We start from the raw sequence: 22,352 nt of genomic DNA, 5'->3' as shown, positions 1-22,352 counted from the left end.
TAAATAAATTAAAGGATATTATCTATGTTGTCAAAATAGTGACAAACAGTTTTTAGACTTAATAAAAAAAGTGCTCTATTTAACAGCCCATTAATGCATTGTCATTTTTATGTTTGCAATAAAAATGATGAGGCAAAGCATCTTTTAAAATACAACAGGCATAACCATTCAAGATACAGAGGCTTTTGCTATTATTACTGTATTCTGATACCATACCACCTTAGGGGCAAAACTCAAAATTGAGTTTCCCATAAAATACTTTATTATGCATAGTAAAAAAAAAAAATCAGTGTACTGGACAGCAAAACCCACACGAGCAGGGGGCAGCATTAGACAAACAGACGCTTGTGCAATGATAAATACGGACAGCGTATTGCTGCCTGCTATGCCGGGCGGACAGTTTCGGAGTTGTCCATCAGCATTTCTTAAATGGAGCCCTTTGGCATATTTGAGCCCATTGGCATATTAAGGACAGGACAATACATTTTTCAAACACACACACAAAAAAATGTTTTTGAAATGCACTCTTTTTAGATTAAACCGTAAAAAATTACCACAGTGTTACTTTTAAATGTTATCTGAGTATATCCTACATATTAAAAACAAAAGGGCAACATTATCACTTGGAGAGCTTCTGTTTAAAGAAACAAAAATATACAGTATACTTTGGGGTAAACAAGATATGTGACATTGTTTATGCACAACTGTCACAAGCCTACACATATATACACACTGCATGAGTCACATTGGTGGGCATTGTATATTATTTACAGGGGTCAGGAAAATAACTAATATAGGATTACCGATAAACAATTCATGTTTACATCATGCAAGTTTTCTGCATATAAGTAGCTTGAGGTGACATGCACATATCATGCATATATCTGCATAGTTTCTTTACCAGAGACCAAGGAAGGGTTCAAACATAGGTACATTCACTTGTCCTTATTTCCAGTAAACTAAAAAAGGCTTTTAATGTTATGTTATGGTTCTTGTCACAAGATTAATGGCATCTGTGTGCCATTAATAATAACACACATGCCACAATAGCTGTGTAAGGCTACTAGCTACTCACCCAGAGGCTCTTATGTCATGGGTCGGGTTTCCCACTCGTATTACAAGTTGAAAGTAAATGCGATCGCTGAGCACAATAGAAGTTAATGCACATCGGGTTTTCGTGACCTCAGAGCTTTGGTTAACTGTTTCGCAAAACAAAAAAGTGCCACAAAACACATAAACAATACATTACAAAGTACATTTACATTCATAATAACACCATCTAATAACAATTATTTTGAAAAAATATTGCACATAAAAGTTATAAAGGCTCAAAGATATGAGGTCTCAGGCATTAGGGGAACAAAAGCAGGCAAAGGGCTTTAACATTGAGATACATACATATACATGTCTAAAGATGTATATGTACGAATATATATATATATATATATATATATATATATATACATATATGTCTATATATGTGTACATATGTATTTATGTATTTATATATATGTATTTACAGACATATATAAACACATAAATACAAATGTATACATATATAGACATACATAGAAGTGCATTGGAGCCCTTTGCAGTTAAGTAGATGAAAACAGGAAAAAACATATTTATGCAATATTCATATTTAATAAAGTGTTATAGTGTGCAGAATATGTTCTTAGTATTTGTAAATACATATTGATATATATATATATATATATATATATATATATATATATATATATATATATATATATATATATATATATATATATATATATATAAAACCAAAAAAAACAGATATATGTAGAAATATGTATTTATGAATAAATAGAACATATTCAGCTATTTGAAGAACATTGGTATGTGAAATACTCATATTTCTTATATATTGCTATATATATATATATATATATATATATATATATATATATATATATATATATATATATATATATATATAAAACAAAAAAAAACAGATATATGTAGAAATATGTATTTATGAATAAATAGAACATATTCAGCTATTTGAAGAACATTTGAATGTGAAATACTCATATTTCTTTCCTATGTCATGGAGAGTCCACAACGTCATTCCAATTACTAGTGGGATATTCAACTCCTGGCCAGCAGGAGGACGCAAAGAGCATCCCGGCAAATCTGTTAAGTGTACCTGCCTTACCCATAACCCCCAGTCTTTCTCTTTGCCTCTGTCAATTAAGGTTGTGCAAAGTATTCCTATAGAGGATAGTTGCTCTTTTAAGGACCCAATGGACAAGAAGGCTTACTTAAAAAAGATGTACATCCATAAAGGGTTACAGTGGCAACCAGCAGTGAGTATTGCTACGGTTGCAGGAGCTGCATCTTATTGGTGCAATGCATTGTCTGATCTTATTACAGAGTATACTACAGTAGAGGATATCCAAGATAGGATCAAAGCTCTCAAATTGGCCAATACTTTTATCTGTGATGCCAATATGCAGATAATTTGTCAGGGAGCTAAGTTGTCTAGCTTCACGGTACTAGCTCTGACGGAGATAATTTCAGAGATTACAGGTGGAAATGGATCTTTCCTTCCTCAGGATAAGAAGAATAGACCTAGAGGTCGTCAGACTTCTAATTTTCGTTCCTTTTGTAACTTTAAGGGACAAAAGTCCTCCTCTTCCTCTTCAAAACCAGATCAACCCAAATCCTCTTGGAAATCCAACCAGCCCTAGAACAAGGGAAAACAAAACAAGAAGCCTTCTGCTGACTCTAAATCAACATGAAGGTTCCACCCCCGATTCCAGTGTGAATCAGGTGGGGGGCAGGCTTTCTCTTTTTCGTCAACCCTGGATACGTGATGTCCCAGACCCTCGGGCTGTGTACATAGTATCCCAGGGTTACAGAATGGGATTCAAGTCTTGCCCTTCAAGGAGCAGATTTCTCCTGTCAAGACTGTCATCAAACCAAATAAAGAAGGAGGCCTTCTTAAAATGTATAAAAGACCAATACTCTCTAGCAGTTATTGTTCCTGTCCCTCTAACAGAACAGGGTCTAGGATTCTATTCAAATCTATTTGTGGTTCCCAAAAAGGAGGGAACTTTTTGGCCCATTCTAGACCTCAAGTGTCTCAACAAATTCCTCAGGGTTCCGTCCTTCAAGATGGAAACTATTCGTTCCATTCTTCCTTTGGTACAGGAAAGTCATTTTATGATGACCATAAACCTAAAGGAGGCATACCTTCATGTTCTCATTCACAGGGAACACCATCAGTATCTGAGGTTTGCCTTTCTGGACAAGCACTTCCAATTTGTTGCACTTCCATTTGGTCTGGCCATGGCTCCCAGAATATTTACAAAGGTTCTGGGGGCACTATTGGCTATGATCAGATCCCCGGGAATTGCTGTGGCGCCTTATCTAGACGACATCTTGGTTCAGGCGTCATCTTTTCAACTAGCCCAATCTCATACAGAGATGCTTTTGTCTTTTCTACGTTCCCATGGGTGGAAGGTGAAGTTTCCTAGGGACTATAATAGATTCCTTGTTCATGAAGATGTTCCTGCTTTTCTCTCCAGTCTGCCTTTCGTCCATCTGTGGCTCAATGCATGGAGGTGATTGATCTGCTGGTGGCATCCATGGACATCATTCCTTTTGCTTGGTTCCATCTAGGACCGCTGCAACTTTGTATTCTCCGTCAATGGAACGGAGGTCATTCGGATTTATCTCAGAGGATAAAACTTGACCCTCTAACAAGAGTCTTTCTCTCGTGGTGGGTGTCACAGGAACATCTGTCTCGGGGCACTTGCTTTCTGAGACCTTCCTGGGAAATTGTGACTACGGACGCCAGCCTGTCAGGCTGGGGAGCTGTTTGGGGCCCTCTAAAGGCTCAGGACCTGTGGTCTCAGGAATAGTCCTCTCTTCCCATAAACATCTTGGAGTTGAGAGCTATCTTCAATGCCCTATCAGCTTGGCCTCAACTGTCGTTGGTCCGGTTTATAAGATTCCAATCGGACAACATTACCTCAGTAGCTTACATCAACCACCAGGGAGGGATTCGGAGTTCCTTAGCCATGAAGGAGGTGACTCGCATTCTACAGTGATTGTCTTCTATCTGCCATCCACATCCCAGGAATGGACAACTGGGAAGCATATTTTCTGAGCAGACAGACCTTTCATCCCAGGGAGTGGGCTCTCCATCCGGAAGTGTTCTCTCAGATATCCCTCAAGTGGGGGGTTCCAGAGTTGAATCTGATGGCGTCCCGCCAAAACGCCAAGGTTCCAAAGTACGGTTCAAGGTCAAGAGATCCTCAGGCCGTTCTGATAGATGCTCTAGAAGTTCCTTGGAGGTTTTCTCTGGCTTATCTGTTTCCTCCGTTTGCTCTCCTTCCAAGAGTCATTGCTCGTATCAGACAGGAGAGAGCATCGGTGATACTAATAGCTCCTGCATGGCCTCGCAGGATCTGGTTTGCGGATCTAGTAAAGATGTCATCTCTACCTCCTTGGAGGTTACCTCAGAGGAAAGACCTTCTACTTCAGCGTCCTTTCCTCCATCCAAACCTAGATTCTCTGAAGCTAACTGCTTGGAGATTGAACGCCAAGTTCTGTCTAAACAGGGTTTTTCTGAGGCGGTCATTGAAACCACGATTCAGGCTCGAAAACCGGTTACTCGCAAGATTTACCATAAGATATGGCGTAAATATCTGTTTTGGTGTGAATCTAAGGGATTCTCCTGGAACTTGGTGACGATTCCCCGGATTTTGTCTTTTCTTCAGGATGGCCTGGATAAGGGTTTATCGGCCAGTACTCTAAAGGGTCAGATTTCTGCGTTATCTATCCTTTTGCATAAATGTCTGGCAGACCTACCAGATGTTCAAGCCTTTGTACAGGCCCTGGTTAGAATCAGGCCTGTGTTTAAACTTGTTGCTCCACCTTGGAGCCTTAGTTTAGTTCTTAAAGTTTTGCAGCAGGCTCAGTTTAAACCAATGCATGTTGTTGATATAAAACTGTTATCCTGGAAAGTTTTGTTTCTTGTTGCTATTTCTTCCGCTCGCAGAGTGTCTGAGCTTTCAGCTCTGCAGTGTGATTCCCCCTACCTTATTTTTCATGCTGATAAGGCGGTCCTTCATACTAAATTGGGGTTTCTCCCTAAGGTGGTATCGGATGGAAACATTAATCAGGAAATTGTTGTTCCTTCTTTTTGTCCTAATCCTTCTTCTCAAAAGGAACGTCTTTTGCATAACTTGGAGGTTGTGCACGCTCTAAAGTTTTACCTACAAGCTACTAAAGATTTTCGGTAATCTTCTGCCCTGTTTGTTGTTTTCTCTGGAAAGCGTAAGGGCCAGAAGGCCACTTCTACTTCTATGTCTCTCTGGTTGAGAAGTTTAATTTGTTTGGCTTATGAGACTCCTGAGAGAATTACGGCTCATTCCACTAGGACTGTCTCCTCTTCTTGGGCTTTCAAAAATGAAGCTTCTGTGGAACAGATTTGCAAGGCGGCAACGTGGTCCTCTATGCATACATTTTCCAAATTCTATAAATTTGATACTTTTGCCTCGGCCGAGGCTTCTTTTGGGAGAAAGGTTCTTCAACCGGTGGTGCCTTCTGTTTAGGTCCTCCTGCCTTTTTTCTCCCTCCCTGTTCATTCCGTGTCCTGTAGCTTGGGTATTGGTTCCCACTAGTAATTGTAATGACATTGTGGACTCTCCATGTCCGGAAAGAAAGAAATATATCAGGTAAGCATAAATTTAGTTTTTCATGTCGGTTTAGCGCACTTGAGAATATGCCATCGTGTTTGTCGCACGACTATGAGTTGTTTTTTCCCCCCACTTTTTTTTCACCATTGACTCCTGTGGGAGTATAGGTTATTGTGTGTGCAATATTCTATGTTCTGCTTTTTATGTTATCGCACAAGTTAAAACAGTTTACTTTCAACTCATAAAACGAGCACAACCCTGATGCACGCAAAAAGCTTACTTCTAGCGCAGTTTACACTCAAGCTTTAAATAGCGCTCCACTTGTAATCTAGCCCTTATTTTGCAGTGCAGTGTTATTTGCTTTTATATGTTATGAACTTAATGGCCATTTAACTGATAAAATGATACATCTTCTCCCTTAATATGGGGATATAGGTAAATTGGTACATTTTAGGACTCGTTTAAATAAGAAGATACTGTATGTTAAAGCTACTATCTAGAGCACTAGAAATAACCACAGCCTTGTATACTCCCCAATTTCCATCCTATTAATCAGCAGAACACTTAAATCATGCTCTGCTAAACATCCACTAAACTAGCCTATGTACCAGTAAATTACAAATAAACTTAGAATTTATTATAAAACCTTTCAAAATACATGATTTTAATTTCTGTTATATGCATTTGATTTAAACAAAGGATATCATGTTATCAGGGCTCAAATTTTCAAGTCCTAAGCTACTAGCCAGGACAAAATGTTACTCTCCACTTCTAATCCCACCCACACCACACACACTACTTATCTGCCTCTTTGCAAATGTTAAGCCATTGTTAATAATTTTGTAATATTGTGTTTATTTTATACTATAACAAATTAAATAATGCTACATATAGTAATAAATTAGCAAAAATAAGTTCATAGAGGCTCTGGGTAAGACAACAGCTGGATAGAAAAAGGAAGTTGCTGAACATAGAAAGTTCTGACAGTCATGGAAGGTCATATTAGACCTGGATATTTTTTTTAATAATTATCATCTCTCCCTTCTCGCTCTTAACTATCTTTTTCGACTCCCTCCTCTCTTCAATCTCTCTTTATACCCTCTCCCTTCTCTCTCAGGCCATAATTTCTCTTTATACTCTCCATTCTCTCTAAACTCTATCGTCTTCTCCACTTTCACTTTTCATCTTGAATCTCTCTCTCTCTCTGCCCAGTTTACCCTCTCAGATGTAGCAGTCTAAGCACTAATGGGGTCCCTACAGCCCTAGAGGAATAACGTTTTCTTGCACTTTCATAAATGTATATATCTATTCTATATATAGATAATAATTGTAGCACATAGCCTAAAATGTGTTTGTCAGTGCTGCAATAGGAATGTACATTCTGCAAATACAATGTGCCAGCTTTGCTACTTACAACATGCCACCAGACGTCAAACTCAACATTCACAAACTAACTTTCCCTCGTCACCATTGAATTTACACTCTCCAATGGCTAGTGGGTTAGTTTAAATTTTGAGCCCTGGTGTTATATTGTGCTGTGGGTTCTGTGTAGCCTTAGGCATATATTATTAATCAGTGATCTGTCGGCCACATATATGCAGATTTACTCAAGAGAGTAATTCTACTTAGATCAGCGCTTTTTTATAAGGGTTGAGTTCTGTTTGTTCCCGTCTAATTAATTTGTAAAAGACCTATATATTTGTTCATACAAAGCTTAATGGCTGCTGTGCTTTAAAAAAATATCCATGAATACTCCTGTTTATAGGTCTTGATGGATCTTTTTCTGCGTTGCGTGAAGGTCGAGCAACACCAACCTCTCGAGGCGTGTCTCCTGGCCCCAGCTATTCTCAATATACTGAGCTGGAACCTGAGGCAGTGGAAGTGGCACTGAGAGATGTGATTCAGGAACTAAGGGACATGCAGAGAGAAAGGGTAAGAATGCACATTATATTATCTGAATGTATATCATACCTACAGCCATAGAAGATTTCATATTCCGTGTAACTTGCACGGCTGTAAAATACAACCTGTATTAGAGGGGCATGAAAGAGTATTATTAACATTTTCTTATTTGTTAGAGCATTTTTGTTGAACAATTTTCATTGATAATTATGAGGTTGATCACAGTCTTGGACTTGTTTTCAGCAGATCATGATTTCTGAATCTCTTCTGACGTTAAGACCCCTGAATCTCAAATTGTTACCTCCTGATAACACAAGAATGTTATCTGAGTTTTTAATCTCCCAATTTTGTAATCCAAAAACCAAATGGTCAGATTAAGGACAAACAAAATGGTTTTTTGGGTGATTTAGATATTACATCACAGGTTTAAGGGCCTGTATGTTAACTGATACAATTTAATAGTTTTGTAGTGATGATTTAAGGTGATGTCTACAATTAACCTATTGTGATCCAAATTCATAGTGATGAGTGTGTATGTTTTTAAGGGAGCTCTAGCGGTTTAGTGGGAATGTTATTTATTTTGTTCATTTTTATTTGTGTAAAAGTGCTTATTAAGCAGGTATCATTTGTATCTTCCTAATGTCATCAATTATGGCGGGGGTAGTTTCAGTGCGTTTTCCCATGCGCAAAATTAATGTTTAATTTGAAAACTTTTTGGGGTGCTCTATAATAAGTTGTAAAGTCTAGTCTGAGGTTTTATCAAGTCCTGTTAGCTGAGGAATTTTATAAGTGTTGCTAAGTATCAAGAATTTAGTTTGTGGGGCAAAAACAGGACTGGAACATGTTAAGTAAAGAACTGTTTTTCACAGAACTGAAAATGAAAAAAGTGCTGCCAATAAAGCAATATGAAATGGATGATTGTGTCAAATTCAAAAAGGGCTGATCTACAGCTGTTAAGGGATATGAAACCCAAACATACACATAGAGCATGCAATTTTAAACAACTTTTATTTTATTTATATTTTTTCTTTGTTCTCTTGGTGTCTTTTGTTGAAAAGCAGGGTCATATGTTTAGGAGCCGGCCCATTTCGAGAGCACTATATGGCGGCAGTTTTGCAAGAATGTTATCCAGCACTATTTCCTGTCATGTGGTGCTCCATATGCCTACCTAGGTATCTCTTCAACAAAGAATATTATGGGAACAAAGCAAATTTGATAATAGAAGTAAATTGGAAACTTTAAAATGGTCTGCTCTGTCTGAATCACAAAATAAATGTTTTGGCTATAATATTTTGTTTTACTGAACTTTTAAAAGAGAACATTTTACAGATACAAAATGTTACATGTGAGGATTCAGATAATATTATAACAAGTGTGTGATTTTAAATATTGTCATCCGCTGCAAAGCCAACGAAATGCGCAAGATAAATACAATAAGAAAAGCAGCCAAATCATTTGTGTTTAATCTCTGTACAGGACGAGGTCAGTGATTGCTGGCTACATAGGTTTGCCACTCCTGATGGGCCCCAGGGTTAGTTGTTTGTTTAGCATCTCTGCAGAATTTAAATACATACACCTAGTTTACGAGTTTTGCGTTAAGGCTTTTAACGGTGTAAAAATTGTCCATGACGCTGGAATGACCGGGGACGCATATTACGAGTCACGGTGGTATAGCTATACCGCAAGCATTTTAGCCTGTAATGCAACGTCCATTCCACACTCAAAAAAAATTATGTTTGAGTGTGGGATTTTCATAGTGCCTGTATTACAGGTTGTGCGGTCCGGCTAAAATGCTTGCGTTACAGCCTATACCAACACCATCCATGCCGCAATCTGAGAGCAGTAGCTATGGCTTTTGTGTAACTAAAATGTTTCACAAAACTCATAACTAAAATGTTACAAAGTACACTAACACCTATAAACTAACTATTAACCCCTAAACCACCGCCCTCCCGCATTGCAAACTATTTAAAATTTATTAACCCCCTAATCTGCCGCCCACCCACATTGCAACTATTAAATAAATGTATTAACCCCTAATCTGCCGTCCACCCACATCGCCAACACTATTTAAATATATTAACCCCTAAACCGCCGCTCCCCGACATCTCTGACACTATAATAAAGTTATTAACCCCTTAAACGCTGCTCCCGACATCGCAGCCACTAAATAAACCTATTAACCCTTAAACCTCCGGCCTCCCACATCTCCTCCACTAAATAAACCTATTAACCCTTAAACCTCCGGCCCCCCACATTGCAAAATACTAAATTAAACCATTATCCCCTAAACCTAACACCCCACCCCCCTAACTTTAAATTAAAATTTCAATATAACTATATTTAAATAAATAAAAAGCTACTGAAATTTTATTGGCTGATTTGAAAATAGGATTTCAGAAGCTCTCATCCTATTGGTTGATTTGAACTTGAACAATCAAATTAGCCAATAGGAATGCAAGGTACCCCATTTTGAAATGGCTACCTTGCATTGAAGCTTCAATGTATGGCGGTGACCGTATGAAGAGGACGCTCAGCGCAGGATGGCGTCGGCTTCCAGGATAGCTCCGCTCCGCGCTGCTGGGATGAAGAGAGAAGAAGCCCCTGGGATGGATGAAGGTGTCGCCGCCAGGATGAAGACTTCTCACCGCCTGGATGAAGATGGATGTCCGGACTTCAGGAACCATGAGTAGATTTTATGGGGTTAGGTTTTTTTTTTGTTTTTTTTTTTCATTTTTTTGGGTGGGTTTGTTTTTAGATTAGGGCTTAATGCCCTTTTAAGGGCATTAAAAGAGCTGAATGCCCTTTTAAGGGCAATGCCCATACAAATGCCCCTTTATGGGCTATGGGTAGCGTAGGTTGTTTTTAGAGTTAGGTTTTTAATTTTGGGGGGTTGGTTGGGTGGTGGGTTTTACTGTTGGGGACTTTATATTTTTTTACAGGTAAAAGAGCCTACAAAATGCCCCTTTAAGGGCTATTGGTAGTTTATTGTAGGCTAGGAGGTGTTTTTATTTTGGGGGGGCTTTTTTATTTTTATAGGGCTTTTAGATTAGGTGTAATTGTTTTTATTTTTGATAATTTAGTTTATTATTTTTTGTAATCAGTGTTTTTTATTTTAATGTTTATTTTTTTTTGTAATGTTAGATTTTTTTTTTTATTTTTTGTAGGATTAGTTTTTTTTTAATTTGTAATTTAGTATTTTTAATTTTTTTTTATTATTTTATTAGAATAGTAAGGTTAGGTTAATTTATAGTTTAATGTTAGGGTTATTTTTATTTCACAGGTAAGTTTTTATATATTTAAATATAGTTATATTGTAATTTTAATTTAAAGTTAGGGGGTATTAGGTTTAGGGGTTAATAGTTTAATTTAGTGTTTTGCAATTTGGGGGGCCGGAGGTTTAGGGGTAAATAAGTTTATTTAGTGGTGGCGATGTGGGAGGCCAGAGGTTTAGGGGTTAATTACTTTATTTAGTGGTGGCGATGTCGGGGAGCGGCGAATTAGGGGTTAATCACTTTATTTAGTGGCAGCGATGTCGGGGGAACAGCGGATTAGGGGTTAATCACTTTATTTTGTGGCGGAAATGTCGGGGAGTGGCGGATTAGGGATTAATCATTTTATTTAGTGTTGGGAGCGGCGGATTAGGGGTTAATATCTTCTATTAGTGTCGGCGATGTCGGGGAGCAGAGGATTAGTGGTGTTTAGACTAGGGGTTTATGTTAGGGTCTTAGGTTTAAACGTAACTTTCTTTCCCCCATAGACATTAATGGGGTTGCGTTACGGAGATTTGCCATTCTGTACTTTAGGTGTTAGTTTTTTTTCTAACACTTTCTCCTCATTGATATCTATGGGGGAAAGCGTTCACGAGCACGTCCAATCGGCCCTCAGCTTTTGTGCGGTATGGAGCTTAACGCACCATAACGCACAGCACAAGGAGGCTTTTCAGTAACTCGTAATGGTAGCGCTATGGAGTGTAAAATAACGCAACTTTTTTGGCGTTATTTTCGCACCCTGTTTAGCGCAAAACTCGTAATCTAGATGATATTTAGCAATGATTATTAATTTAATTATACAATTCTAATAAAGTTGAGCAGTTTATCAGTATACTGTTACGTCTCTTAGCGTGCAAATTGACTTTGTCCTAGAAAATCCTCATGCAGGTTATAAATATATTGCAAGTGAAAGAAGGTTCTTATCGATCACTAATGAAGGTAAAACCCATTGTGTATGTGGTATATAATGACAGGACATTTTAATGTTTGTTTAGCAATATGTTCCCATCGTCGGGGAACCCAGGGGTTTGATCACTCATGTTTGTCTTTGGTTTTCTCAGGATGAGGCTGGACTTCAGGTCCTGTCCCTGCGCAGACAACTGGATGATTCCTCCAGTTCATGTGAGAGGTTACAGGCTCAGCTGCAGAAACTGCACCGACAGCTGGCTGATCTTCAGGAACGTATGTATTTAGCAGCTTTTAACAGGTCACTATTAGAGAAAAATCATCGTCAGCTAAGTAGTTATTGCTTTAGCTAAAATTACAGTTTTAAACAACTTTTGAGAACTGACAAATGTATTTCATAAATTAAACACAGATATCATTGAAAGTATTAACATTAAAATTAGTTTAAAATGTTTATCTGCTTTATACTCTAGAATGCTGATTTTTATGTGACACAGTAAGGTGACAAACATCCCTATTGATGGGGTCATTGAAAATTAAGAATATAAATCTAAATTTCTCTTGTTAGGTGTATCCAGTCCACGGATCATCCATTACTTGTGGGATATTCTCTTTCCCAACAGGAAGTTGCAAGAGGATCACCCACAGCAGAGCTGCTATATAGCTCCTCCCCTAACTGCCATATCCAGTCATTCTCTTGCAAGCTCTCAACATAGCTGGAGGTAGTAAGAGGAAAGTGGTAAAATATAGTTAGTTTTTTCTTCAATCAAAAGTTTATTGTTTTTAAATGGTACCGGAGTGTACTATTTTATCTCAGGCAGCATTTAGAAGAAGAATATGCCTGCGTTTTTCTATGATCTTAGCAGAAGTAACTAAGATCCACTGCTATTCTCACATATGTCTGAGGAGTGAGGTAACTTCAGAGGGAGAATGGCGTGCAGGGTATCCTGCAATAAGGTATGTGAAGTTAAGTTTTTCTAGGGATGGAATTTGCTAGAAAATGCTGCTGATACCGGATTAATGTAAGTTAAAGCCTAAATACAGTGATTTAATAGCGACTAGTATCAGGCTTGCTATCAGAGGTATATACTCTGATTAATGTGCAATATAAAACGTTTGCTGGCATGTTTAATCGTTTTTATATATGCTTTGGTGATAAAACTTATTGGGGCCTAGTTTTTTCCACATTCAGCTTCCTTCAGCAGTCCCCTGCATGCTATAGGACATCTCTGAAGGGCTCAAAAGGCTTCAAAAGTAGGAGCTGTGGCAGTTGTTATGACTGTTTAAAAAACATATTTTCTTCTGTTATGTGTGATCAGTCCACGGGTCATCATTACTTCTGGGATATAACTCCTCCCCAACAGGAAATGCAAGAGGATTCACCCAGCAGAGCTGCATATAGCTCCTCCCCTCTACGTCAGTCCCAGTCATTCTCTTGCACCCAACGACTAGATAGGATGTGTGAGAGGACTATGGTGATTATACTTAGTTTTTATGACTTCAATCAAAAGTTTGTTATTTTACAATAGCACCGGAGCGTGTTATTACTTCTCTGGCAGAGTTTGAAGAAGAATCTACCAGAGTTTTTTACTATGATTTTAACCGGAGTCGTTAAGATCATATTGCTGTTCTCGGCCATCTGAGGGAGGTAAAAGCTTCAGATCAGGGGACAGCGGGCAGTTGAATCTGCATTGAGGTATGTAGCAGTTTTTATTTTCTGAATGGAATTGATGAGAAAATCCTGCCATACCGTTATAATGACATGTATGTATACACTTCAGTATTCTGGGGATGGTATTTCACCGGAACTACTCTGTTAAAGGTCTCTAATCCTTTTAATAAGTATTTATCATGTTAAACGTTTTTGCTGGAATGTAGAATCGTTTACATTGCTGAGGTACTGAGTGAATAAATATTTGGGCATTAATTTCCACTTGGCAGTTGTTTGCTTTTAATTGTGACAGTTTCGTTTCTCTTCACTGCTGTGTATGAGAGGGAGGGGCCGTTTTTGGCGCTCTTTGCTACGCATCAAAAATTTCCAGTCAGCTACTCTTATATTTCCTGCATGATCCGGTTCATCTCTGACAGATCTCAGGGGGTCTTCAAACTTCTTTGGAGGGAGGTATATTCTCTCAGCAGAGCTGTGAGAATTTCATATTGACTGTGAATAAAAACGTTGCTCTGTAATTTTTATGTCAAATTTAATTATTGTTATTTTACTAATGGGAACAAACCTTTGCTAAAAGTTGTGTTGTTTTAAAGTTTGATGCTATAACTGTTTTTCAGTTCATTATCTCAACTGTCATTTAATCGTTTAGTACCTCTTTGAGGCACAGTACGTTTTTGCTAAAAAAGATTATAACCAGGTTGCTAGTTATTGCTAGTGTGTTAAACATGTCTGACTCAGAGGAAGATATCTGTGTCATTTGTTCCAATGCCAAGGTGGAGCCCAATAGAAATTTATGTACTAACTGTATTGATGCTACTTTAAATAAAAGTCAATCTGTACAATGTGAACAAATTTCACCAAACTGCGAGGGGAGAGTTATGCCGACTAACTCGCCTCACGCGGCAGTACCTGCATCTCCCGCCCGGGAGGTGCGTGATATTTTGGCGCCTAATACATCTGGGCGGCCATTACAGATAACATTACATGATATGGCTACTGTTATGACTGAAGTTTTGTCTAAATTACCAGAACTAAGAGGCAAGCGTGATCACTCTGGGGTGAGAACAGAGTGCGCTGACAATACTAGGGCCATGTCTGATACTGCGTCACAGCTTGCAGAGCATGAGGACGGAGAGCTTCATTCTGTGGGTGACGGTTCTGATCCAAACAGATTGGATTCAGATATTTCAAATTTTAAATTTAAATTGGAGAACCTCCGTGTATTACTAGGGGAGGTCTTAGCAGCTCTCAATGATTGTAACACCGTTGCAATACCAGAGAAACTGTGCAGGTTGGATAAATACTTTGCGGTACCGGCGAGTACTGACGTTTTTCCTATACCTAAGAGATTAACTGAAATTGTTACTAAGGAGTGGGATAGACCCGGTGTGCCGTTCTCACCCCCTCCAATATTTAGAAAGATGTTTCCAATAGACGCCACCACTCGGGACTTATGGCAAACGGTCCCTAAGGTGGAGGGAGCAGTTTCTACTTTAGCTAAGCGTACCACTATCCCGGTGGAGGATAGCTGTGCTTTCTCAGATCCAATGGATAAAAAATTAGAGGGTTACCTTAAGAAAATGTTTGTTCAACAAGGTTTTATATTGCAACCCCTTGCATGTATCGCGCCGATTACGGCTGCGGCAGCATTTTGGATTGAGTCTCTGGAAGAGAACCTTAGTTCATCTACGCTAGACGACATTATGGACAGGCTTAGAGTCCTTAAACTAGCTAATTCATTCATTTCGGAGGCCGTAGTACATTTAACCAAACTTACGGCTAAGAACTCAGGATTCGCCATACAGGCACGTAGGGCGCTGTGGCTAAAATCCTGGTCAGCTGATGTTACTTCTAAGTCCAAATTACTTAATATACCTTTCAAGGGGCAGTCTTTATTTGGGCCCGGTTTGAAAGAAATTATCGCTGACATTACAGGAGGTAAGGGCCACGCCCTACCTCAAGACAAAGCCAAAGCTAAGGCTAGACAGTCTAATTTTCGTCCCTTTCGGAATTTCAAAACAGGAGCAGCATCAACCTCCACTGCACCAAAACAGGAAGGAGCTGTTGCTCGTTACAGGCAAGGCTGGAAGCCTAACCAGTCCTGGAACAAGGGCAAACAGGCCAGGAAACCTGCTGCCGCCCCAAAGACAGCATGAACCGAGAGCCCCCGATCCGGGACCGGATCTAGTGGGGGGCAGACTTTCTCTCTTCGCCCAGGCCTGGGCAAGAGATGTTCAGGATCCCTGGGCGCTAGAGATCATATCTCAGGGATACCTTCTAGACTTCAAATTATCTCCCCCAAGAGGGAGATTTCATCTGTCAAGGTTGTCAACAAACCAGATAAAGAAAGAAGCGTTTCTACGCTGTGTACAAGATCTGTTATTAATGGGAGTGATCCATCCGGTTCCGCGGTCGGAACAAGGACAAGGGTTCTACTCAAACCTGTTTGTGGTTCCCAAAAAAGAGGGAACTTTCAGGCCAATCTTAGATTTAAAGATTCTAAACAAATTCCTAAGAGTTCCATCGTTCAAAATGGAAACTATTCGGACAATCTTACCCATGATCCAAAAGGGTCAGTACATGACCACAGTGGATTTAAAAGATGCTTACCTTCACATACCGATTCACAAAGATCATCACCGGTATCTACGGTTTGCCTTCCTAGACAGGCACTACCAGTTTGTAGCTCTTCCATTCGGATTGGCTACGGCCCCAAGAATCTTCACAAAGGTTCTGGGTGCCCTTCTGGCGGTACTAAGACCGCGAGGGATTTCGGTAGCTCCGTACCTAGACGACATTCTAATACAAGCTTCAAGCTTTCAAACTGCCAAGTCTCATACAGAGTTAGTTCTGGCATTTCTAAGGTCGCATGGATGGAAAGTGAACGAAAAGAAGAGTTCTCTTTTTCCTCTCACAAGAGTTCCATTCTTGGGGACTCTTATAGATTCTGTAGAAATGAAGATTTACCTGACAGAAGACAGGTTAACAAAGCTTCAAGATGCATGCCGTGTCCTTCATTCCATTCAACACCCGTCAGTAGCTCAATGCATGGAGGTGATCGGCTTAATGGTAGCGGCAATGGACATAGTACCTTTTGCACGCCTACACCTCAGACCGCTGCAATTGTGCATGCTAAGTCAGTGGAATGGGGATTACTCAGATTTGTCCCCTACTCTGAATCTGAATCAAGAGACCAGAAATTCTCTTCTATGGTGGCTTTATCGGCCACACCTGTCCAGGGGGATGCCATTCAGCAGGCCAGACTGGACAATTGTAACAACAGACGCCAGCCTACTAGGTTGGGGCGCTGTCTGGAATTCTCTGAAGGCTCAGGGATTATGGAATCAGGAGGAGAGTCTCCTTCCAATAAACATTCTGGAATTGAGAGCAGTTCTCAATGCCCTTCTGGCTTGGCCCCAATTAACAACTCGGGGGTTCATCAGGTTTCAGTCGGACAATATCACGACTGTAGCTTACATCAACCATCAGGGAGGGACAAGAAGCTCCCTAGCAATGATGGAAGTATCAAAGATAATTCGCTGGGCAGAGTCTCACTCTTGCCACCTGTCAGCAATCCACATCCCGGGAGTGGAGAACTGGGAGGCGGATTTCTTGAGTCGCCAGACTTTTCATCCGGGAGAGTGGGAACTTCATCCGGAGGTCTTTGCCCAAATACTTCGACGTTGGGGCAAACCAGAGATAGATCTCATGGCGTCTCGCCAGAACGCCAAACTTCCTCACTACGGGTCCAGATCCAGGGATCCGGGAGCGGTTCTGATAGATGCTTTGACAGCACCTTGGAACTTCGGGATGGCTTATGTGTTTCCACCCTTCCCGCTGCTTCCTCGATTGATTGCCAAAATCAAACAGGAGAGAGCATCAGTGATTCTAATAGCGCCTGCATGGCCACGCAGGACTTGGTATGCAGATCTAGTGGACATGTCATCCTGTCCGCCTTGGTCTCTACCTCTAAGACAGGACCTTCTGATACAGGGTCCATTCAAACATCAAAATCTAACTTCTCTGAAACTGACTGCTTGGAAATTGAACGCTTGATTTTATCAAAACGTGGTTTTTCTGAGTCGGTTATTGATACCCTGATACAGGCTAGGAAGCCTGTTACCAGAAAGATTTACCATAAAATATGGCGTAAATACCTATACTGGTGCGAATCCAAACGTTACTCCTGGAGTAAGGTTAGGATCCCTAGGATATTGTCCTTTCTACAAGAAGGTTTAGAAAAGGGTTTATCAGCTAGTTCATTAAAGGGACAGATTTCAGCTCTGTCCATCTTGTTACACAGGCGTCTGTCAGAAAATCCAGACGTCCAGGCCTTTTGTCAGGCTTTAACTAGGATCAAGCCTGTGTTTAAAGCTGTTGCTCCGCCATGGAGTTTAAACTTAGTTCTTAACGTTTTACAGGGTGTTCCGTTTGAACCCCTTCATTCCATTGATATAAAATTGTTATCTTGGAAAGTTCTATTTTTAATGGCTATTTCCTCGGCTCGAAGAGTCTCTGAGTTATCAGCCCTACATTGTGATTCTCCTTATCTGATCTTTCACTCAGACAAGGTAGTTCTACGTACTAAACCTGGGTTCTTACCTAAGGTAGTCACTAACAGGAACATCAATCAAGAGATTGTTGTTCCATCCTTGTGTCCAAATCCTTCTTCAAAGAAGGAACGTCTTCTACACAATCTGGATGTAGTTCGTGCCCTCAAGTTCTACTTGCAGGCAACTAAAGATTTTCGCCAAACTTCTTCCCTGTTTGTCGTTTATTCTGGACAGAGGAGAGGTCAAAAAGCTTCTGCTACCTCTCTCTCTTTTTGGCTTCGTAGCATAATACGTTTAGCCTATGAGACTGCTGGACAGCAGCCTCCTGAAAGAATTACAGCTCACTCCACTAGAGCTGTGGCTTCCACTTGGGCCTTTAAGAATGAGGCCTCTGTTGAACAGATTTGCAAGGCTGCAACTTGGTCTTCGCTTCATACTTTTTCCAAATTTTACAAATTTGACACTTTTGCTTCTTCGGAGGCTATTTTTGGGAGAAAGGTTCTTCAGGCAGTGGTTCCTTCTGTATAATGAGCCTGTCTATCCCTCCCGTCATCCGTGTACTTTTGCTTTGGTATTGGTATCCCAGAAGTAATGATGACCCGTGGACTGATCACACATAACAGAAGAAAACATAATTTATGCTTACCTGATAAATTCCTTTCTTCTGTTGTGTGATCAGTCCACGGCCCGCCCTGTTTTTAAGGCAGGTAAATATCTTTTAAATTATACTCCAGTCACCACTTCACCCTTGGTTACTCCTTTCTCGTTGATTCTTGGTCGAATGACTGGGACTGACGTAGAGGGGAGGAGCTATATGCAGCTCTGCTGGGTGAATCCTCTTGCATTTCCTGTTGGGGAGGAGTTATATCCCAGAAGTAATGATGACCCGTGGACTGATCACACAACAGAAGAAAGGAATTTATCAGGTAAGCATAAATTATGTTTTTCGTTTTGTTAATCTGTTTTGTATTAAGGGGTTAATCATCCATTTGCAAGTGGGTGCAATGCTCTGCTAACTTGTTACATACACTGTAAAAATTTCGTTAGTTTAACTGCCTTTTTTCACTGTTATTTCAAATTTTGGCAAAATTTGTTTCTCTTAAAGGCACAGTAACGTTTTTTTATATTGCTTGTTAACTTGATTTAAAGTGTTTTCCAAGCTTGCTAGTCTCATTGCTAGTCTGTATAAACAGTCTGACATAGAGGAAACTCCTTGTTCATTATGTTTAAAAGCCATGGTGGAACCCCATAGGAGAATGTGTACTAAGTGTATTGATTTCACTTTAAACAATAAAGATCAGCTGTTATCTTTAAAAGAATTATCACCAGAGGATTCTGACGAGGGGGAAGTTATGCCGACTAACTCTCCCCACGTGTCGGACCCTTTGACTCCCGCTCAAGGGACTCACGCTAAAATGGCACCAAGTACATCAAAGACGCCCATAGCGATTACTTTGCAGGACATGGCGGCAATCATGGATAATACCCTGTCAGCGGTATTAGCCAGACTGCCTGAATTCAGAGGAAAGCGCAATAGCTCTGGGGTTAGACGTAATACAGAGCGTGCAGATGTTTTAAGGCCCATGTCTGATACTGCGTCACAATATGCAGAAGCTGAGGAAGAGCTTCAGTCTGTGGGTGACGTCTCTGACTCGGGGAAACCTGATTCAGATATGTCTACTTTTAAATTTAAGCTTGAGAACCTCCGGGTGTTGCTTGGAGAGGTTTTAGCTGCTCTGAATGACTGTGACACAATTGCAGTGCCAGAGAAATTGTGTAGACTGGATAAATACTACGCGGTGCCGGTGTGTACTGACGTTTTTCCAATACCTAAAAGGTTTACAGAAATTATTACTAAGGAGTGGGACAGACCCGGTGTGCCGTTTTCCCCCCCTCCTATTTTTAGAAAAATGTTTCCAATAGACGCCACCACACGGGACTTATGGCAGACGGTCCCTAAGGTGGAGGGAGCAGTTTCTACTTTAGCAAAGTGTACCATTATCCCTGTCGAGGACAGTTGTGCTTTTTCAGATTCAATGGATAAAAAATTAGAAGGTTACCTTAAGAAAATGTTTATTCAACAAGGTTTTATCCTGCAGCCCCTTGCATGCATTGCTCCTGTCACTGCTGCCTCAGCGCTCTGGTTTGAGTCTCTGGAAGAGGCCTTTCAGACAGCTACTCCATTGACTGAAATACTTGACAAGCTTAGAACACTTAAGCTAGCTAATTCTTTTGTTTCTGATGCCATTGTTCATTTGACTAAACTAACGGCTAAGAATTCTGGATTCGCCATCCAGGCACGTAGGGCGCTATGGCTTAAATCTTGGTCAGCTGACGTGACTTCAAAGTCTAAATTACTTAACATTCCCTTCAAGGGGCAGACCCTATTCGGGCCTGGTTTGAAGGAAATTATTTCTGACATTACTGGAGGTAAGGGTCATACCCTTCCTCAGGACAGGGCCAAATCAAGGGCCAAACAGTCTAATTTTCGTGCCTTTTGAAACTTCAAGGCAGGTGCAGCATCAACTTCCTCTGCTACAAAACAAGAGGGAACTTTTGCGCAATCCAAGCCGGCCTGGAAATCTAACCAGGCCTGGAGCAAAGGCAAGCAGGCCAGAAAGCCTGCTGCTGCCTCTAAGACAGCATGAAGGAACGGCCCCCTATCCGGCAACGGATCTAGTAGGGGGCAGACTTTCTCTCTTCGCCCAGGCGTGGGCAAGAGATGTTCAGGATCCCTGGGCGTTGGAGATCATATCTCAGGGATATCTTCTGGACTTCAAAGCTTCCCCCCCACAAGGGAGATTTCACCTTTCGAGATTATCTGTAAACCAGATAAAGAAAGAGGCATTCTTACGCTGTGTGCAAGACCTCCTAATAATGGGAGTGATCCATCCAGTTCCACAGATGGAACAAGGACAGGGATTTTATTCAAATCTGTTTGTGGTTCCCAAAAAAGAGGCAACCTTCAGACCAATTTTGGATCTAAAGATCTTAAACAAATTCCTCAGAGTTCCATCGTTCAAAATGGAAACTATTCGGACAATCCTACCTATGATCCAGGAGGTTCAGTACATGACCACAGTGGATTTGAAGGATGCTTACCTTCACATACCGATTCAAAAGATCATCATCGGTTTCTAAGGTTTGCCTTTCTAGACAGGCATTACCAGTTTGTGGCTCTTCCCTTCGGGTTAGCTACAGCCCCAAGAATTTTTACAAAGGTTCTGGGGTCTCTTCTGGCGGTCCTAAGGCCACGGGGTATAGCAGTGGCCCCTTATCTAGATGACATCCTGATACAGGCGTCAAACTTCCAAATTGCCAAATCTCATACGGACATAGTGTTGGCATTTCTGAGGTCGCATGGGTGGAAAGTGAACGAGGGAAAGAGTTCTCTATCACCCCTCACAAGGGTTTCCTTCCTAGGAACTCTGATAGATTCTGTAGAAATGAAAATTTACCTGACGGAGTCCAGGTTATCAAAGCTTCTAAATTCCTGCCGTGTTCTTCACTACATTCCGCGCCCTTCGGTGGCTCAGTGCATGGAAGTGATCGGCTTAATGGTAGCGGCGATGGACATAGTGCCATTTGCGCGCCTACATCTCAGACCGCTGCAATTATGCATGCTCAGTCAGTGGAATGGGGATTACACAGATTTGTCCCCTCTGCTAAATCTGGATCAAGAGACCAGAGATTCTCTTCTCTGGTGGCTATCTCGGGTCCATCTGTCCAAAGGTATGACCTTTCGCAGGCCAGATTGGACAATTGTAACAACAGATGCCAGCCTTCTAGGTTGGTGTGCTGTCTGGAATTCCCTGAAGGCTCAGGGATCGTGGACTCAGGAGGAGAAACTCCTCCCAATAAATATTCTGGAGTTAAGAGCAATATTCAATGCTCTTCTAGCTTGGCCTCAGTTAGCAACCCTGAGGTTCATCAGATTTCAGTCGGACAACATCACGACTGTGGCTTACATCAACCATCAAGGGGGGACCAAGAGCTCCCTAGCGATGTTAGAAGTCTCCAAGATAATTCGCTGGGCAGAGACTCACTCTTGCCATCTATCAGCGATCCATATCCCAGGTGTAGAGAACTGGGAGGCGGATTTTCTAAGTCGTCAGACTTTTCATCCGGGGGAGTGGGAACTCCATTCGGAGGTGTTTGCTCAATTGGTTCATCGTTGGGGCACACCAGAATTGGATCTCATGGCATCTCGCCAGAACGCCAAGCTTCCTTGTTACGGATCCAGGTCCAGGGACCCAGAAGCGACGCTGATAGATGCTCTAGCAGCACCGTGGTTCTTCAACCTGGCTTATGTGTTTCCACCGTTTCCTCTGCTCCCTCGACTGATTGCCAAAATCAAACAGGAGAGAGCATCGGTGAT

The 22,352-nt window shown here is 40.8% G+C and overlaps 1 protein-coding gene across 1 annotated transcript in view; it reads left to right on the top strand.

The window, feature by feature from the left end:
• LOC128657266 (rootletin-like) overlaps positions 1-22,352 on the top strand; it is a 282,131-nt gene that overhangs the window by 218,367 nt on the left and 41,412 nt on the right. Inside the window, exons 28-29 of the mRNA XM_053711546.1 lie at positions 7,438-7,604; positions 11,908-12,028. Coding sequence (XP_053567521.1) covers positions 7,438-7,604; positions 11,908-12,028 — 288 coding nt within the window. The remainder of the gene's footprint in view (positions 1-7,437; positions 7,605-11,907; positions 12,029-22,352) is intronic.

This window comes from Bombina bombina, chromosome 4, assembly GCF_027579735.1.
Source record: "Bombina bombina isolate aBomBom1 chromosome 4, aBomBom1.pri, whole genome shotgun sequence".
NCBI classification, from domain to species: Eukaryota; Metazoa; Chordata; class Amphibia; order Anura; family Bombinatoridae; genus Bombina; species Bombina bombina.
The sequence above is the reverse complement of the archived record's forward strand: the minus strand, read 5'-3'. Positions and strand labels throughout refer to the sequence as shown.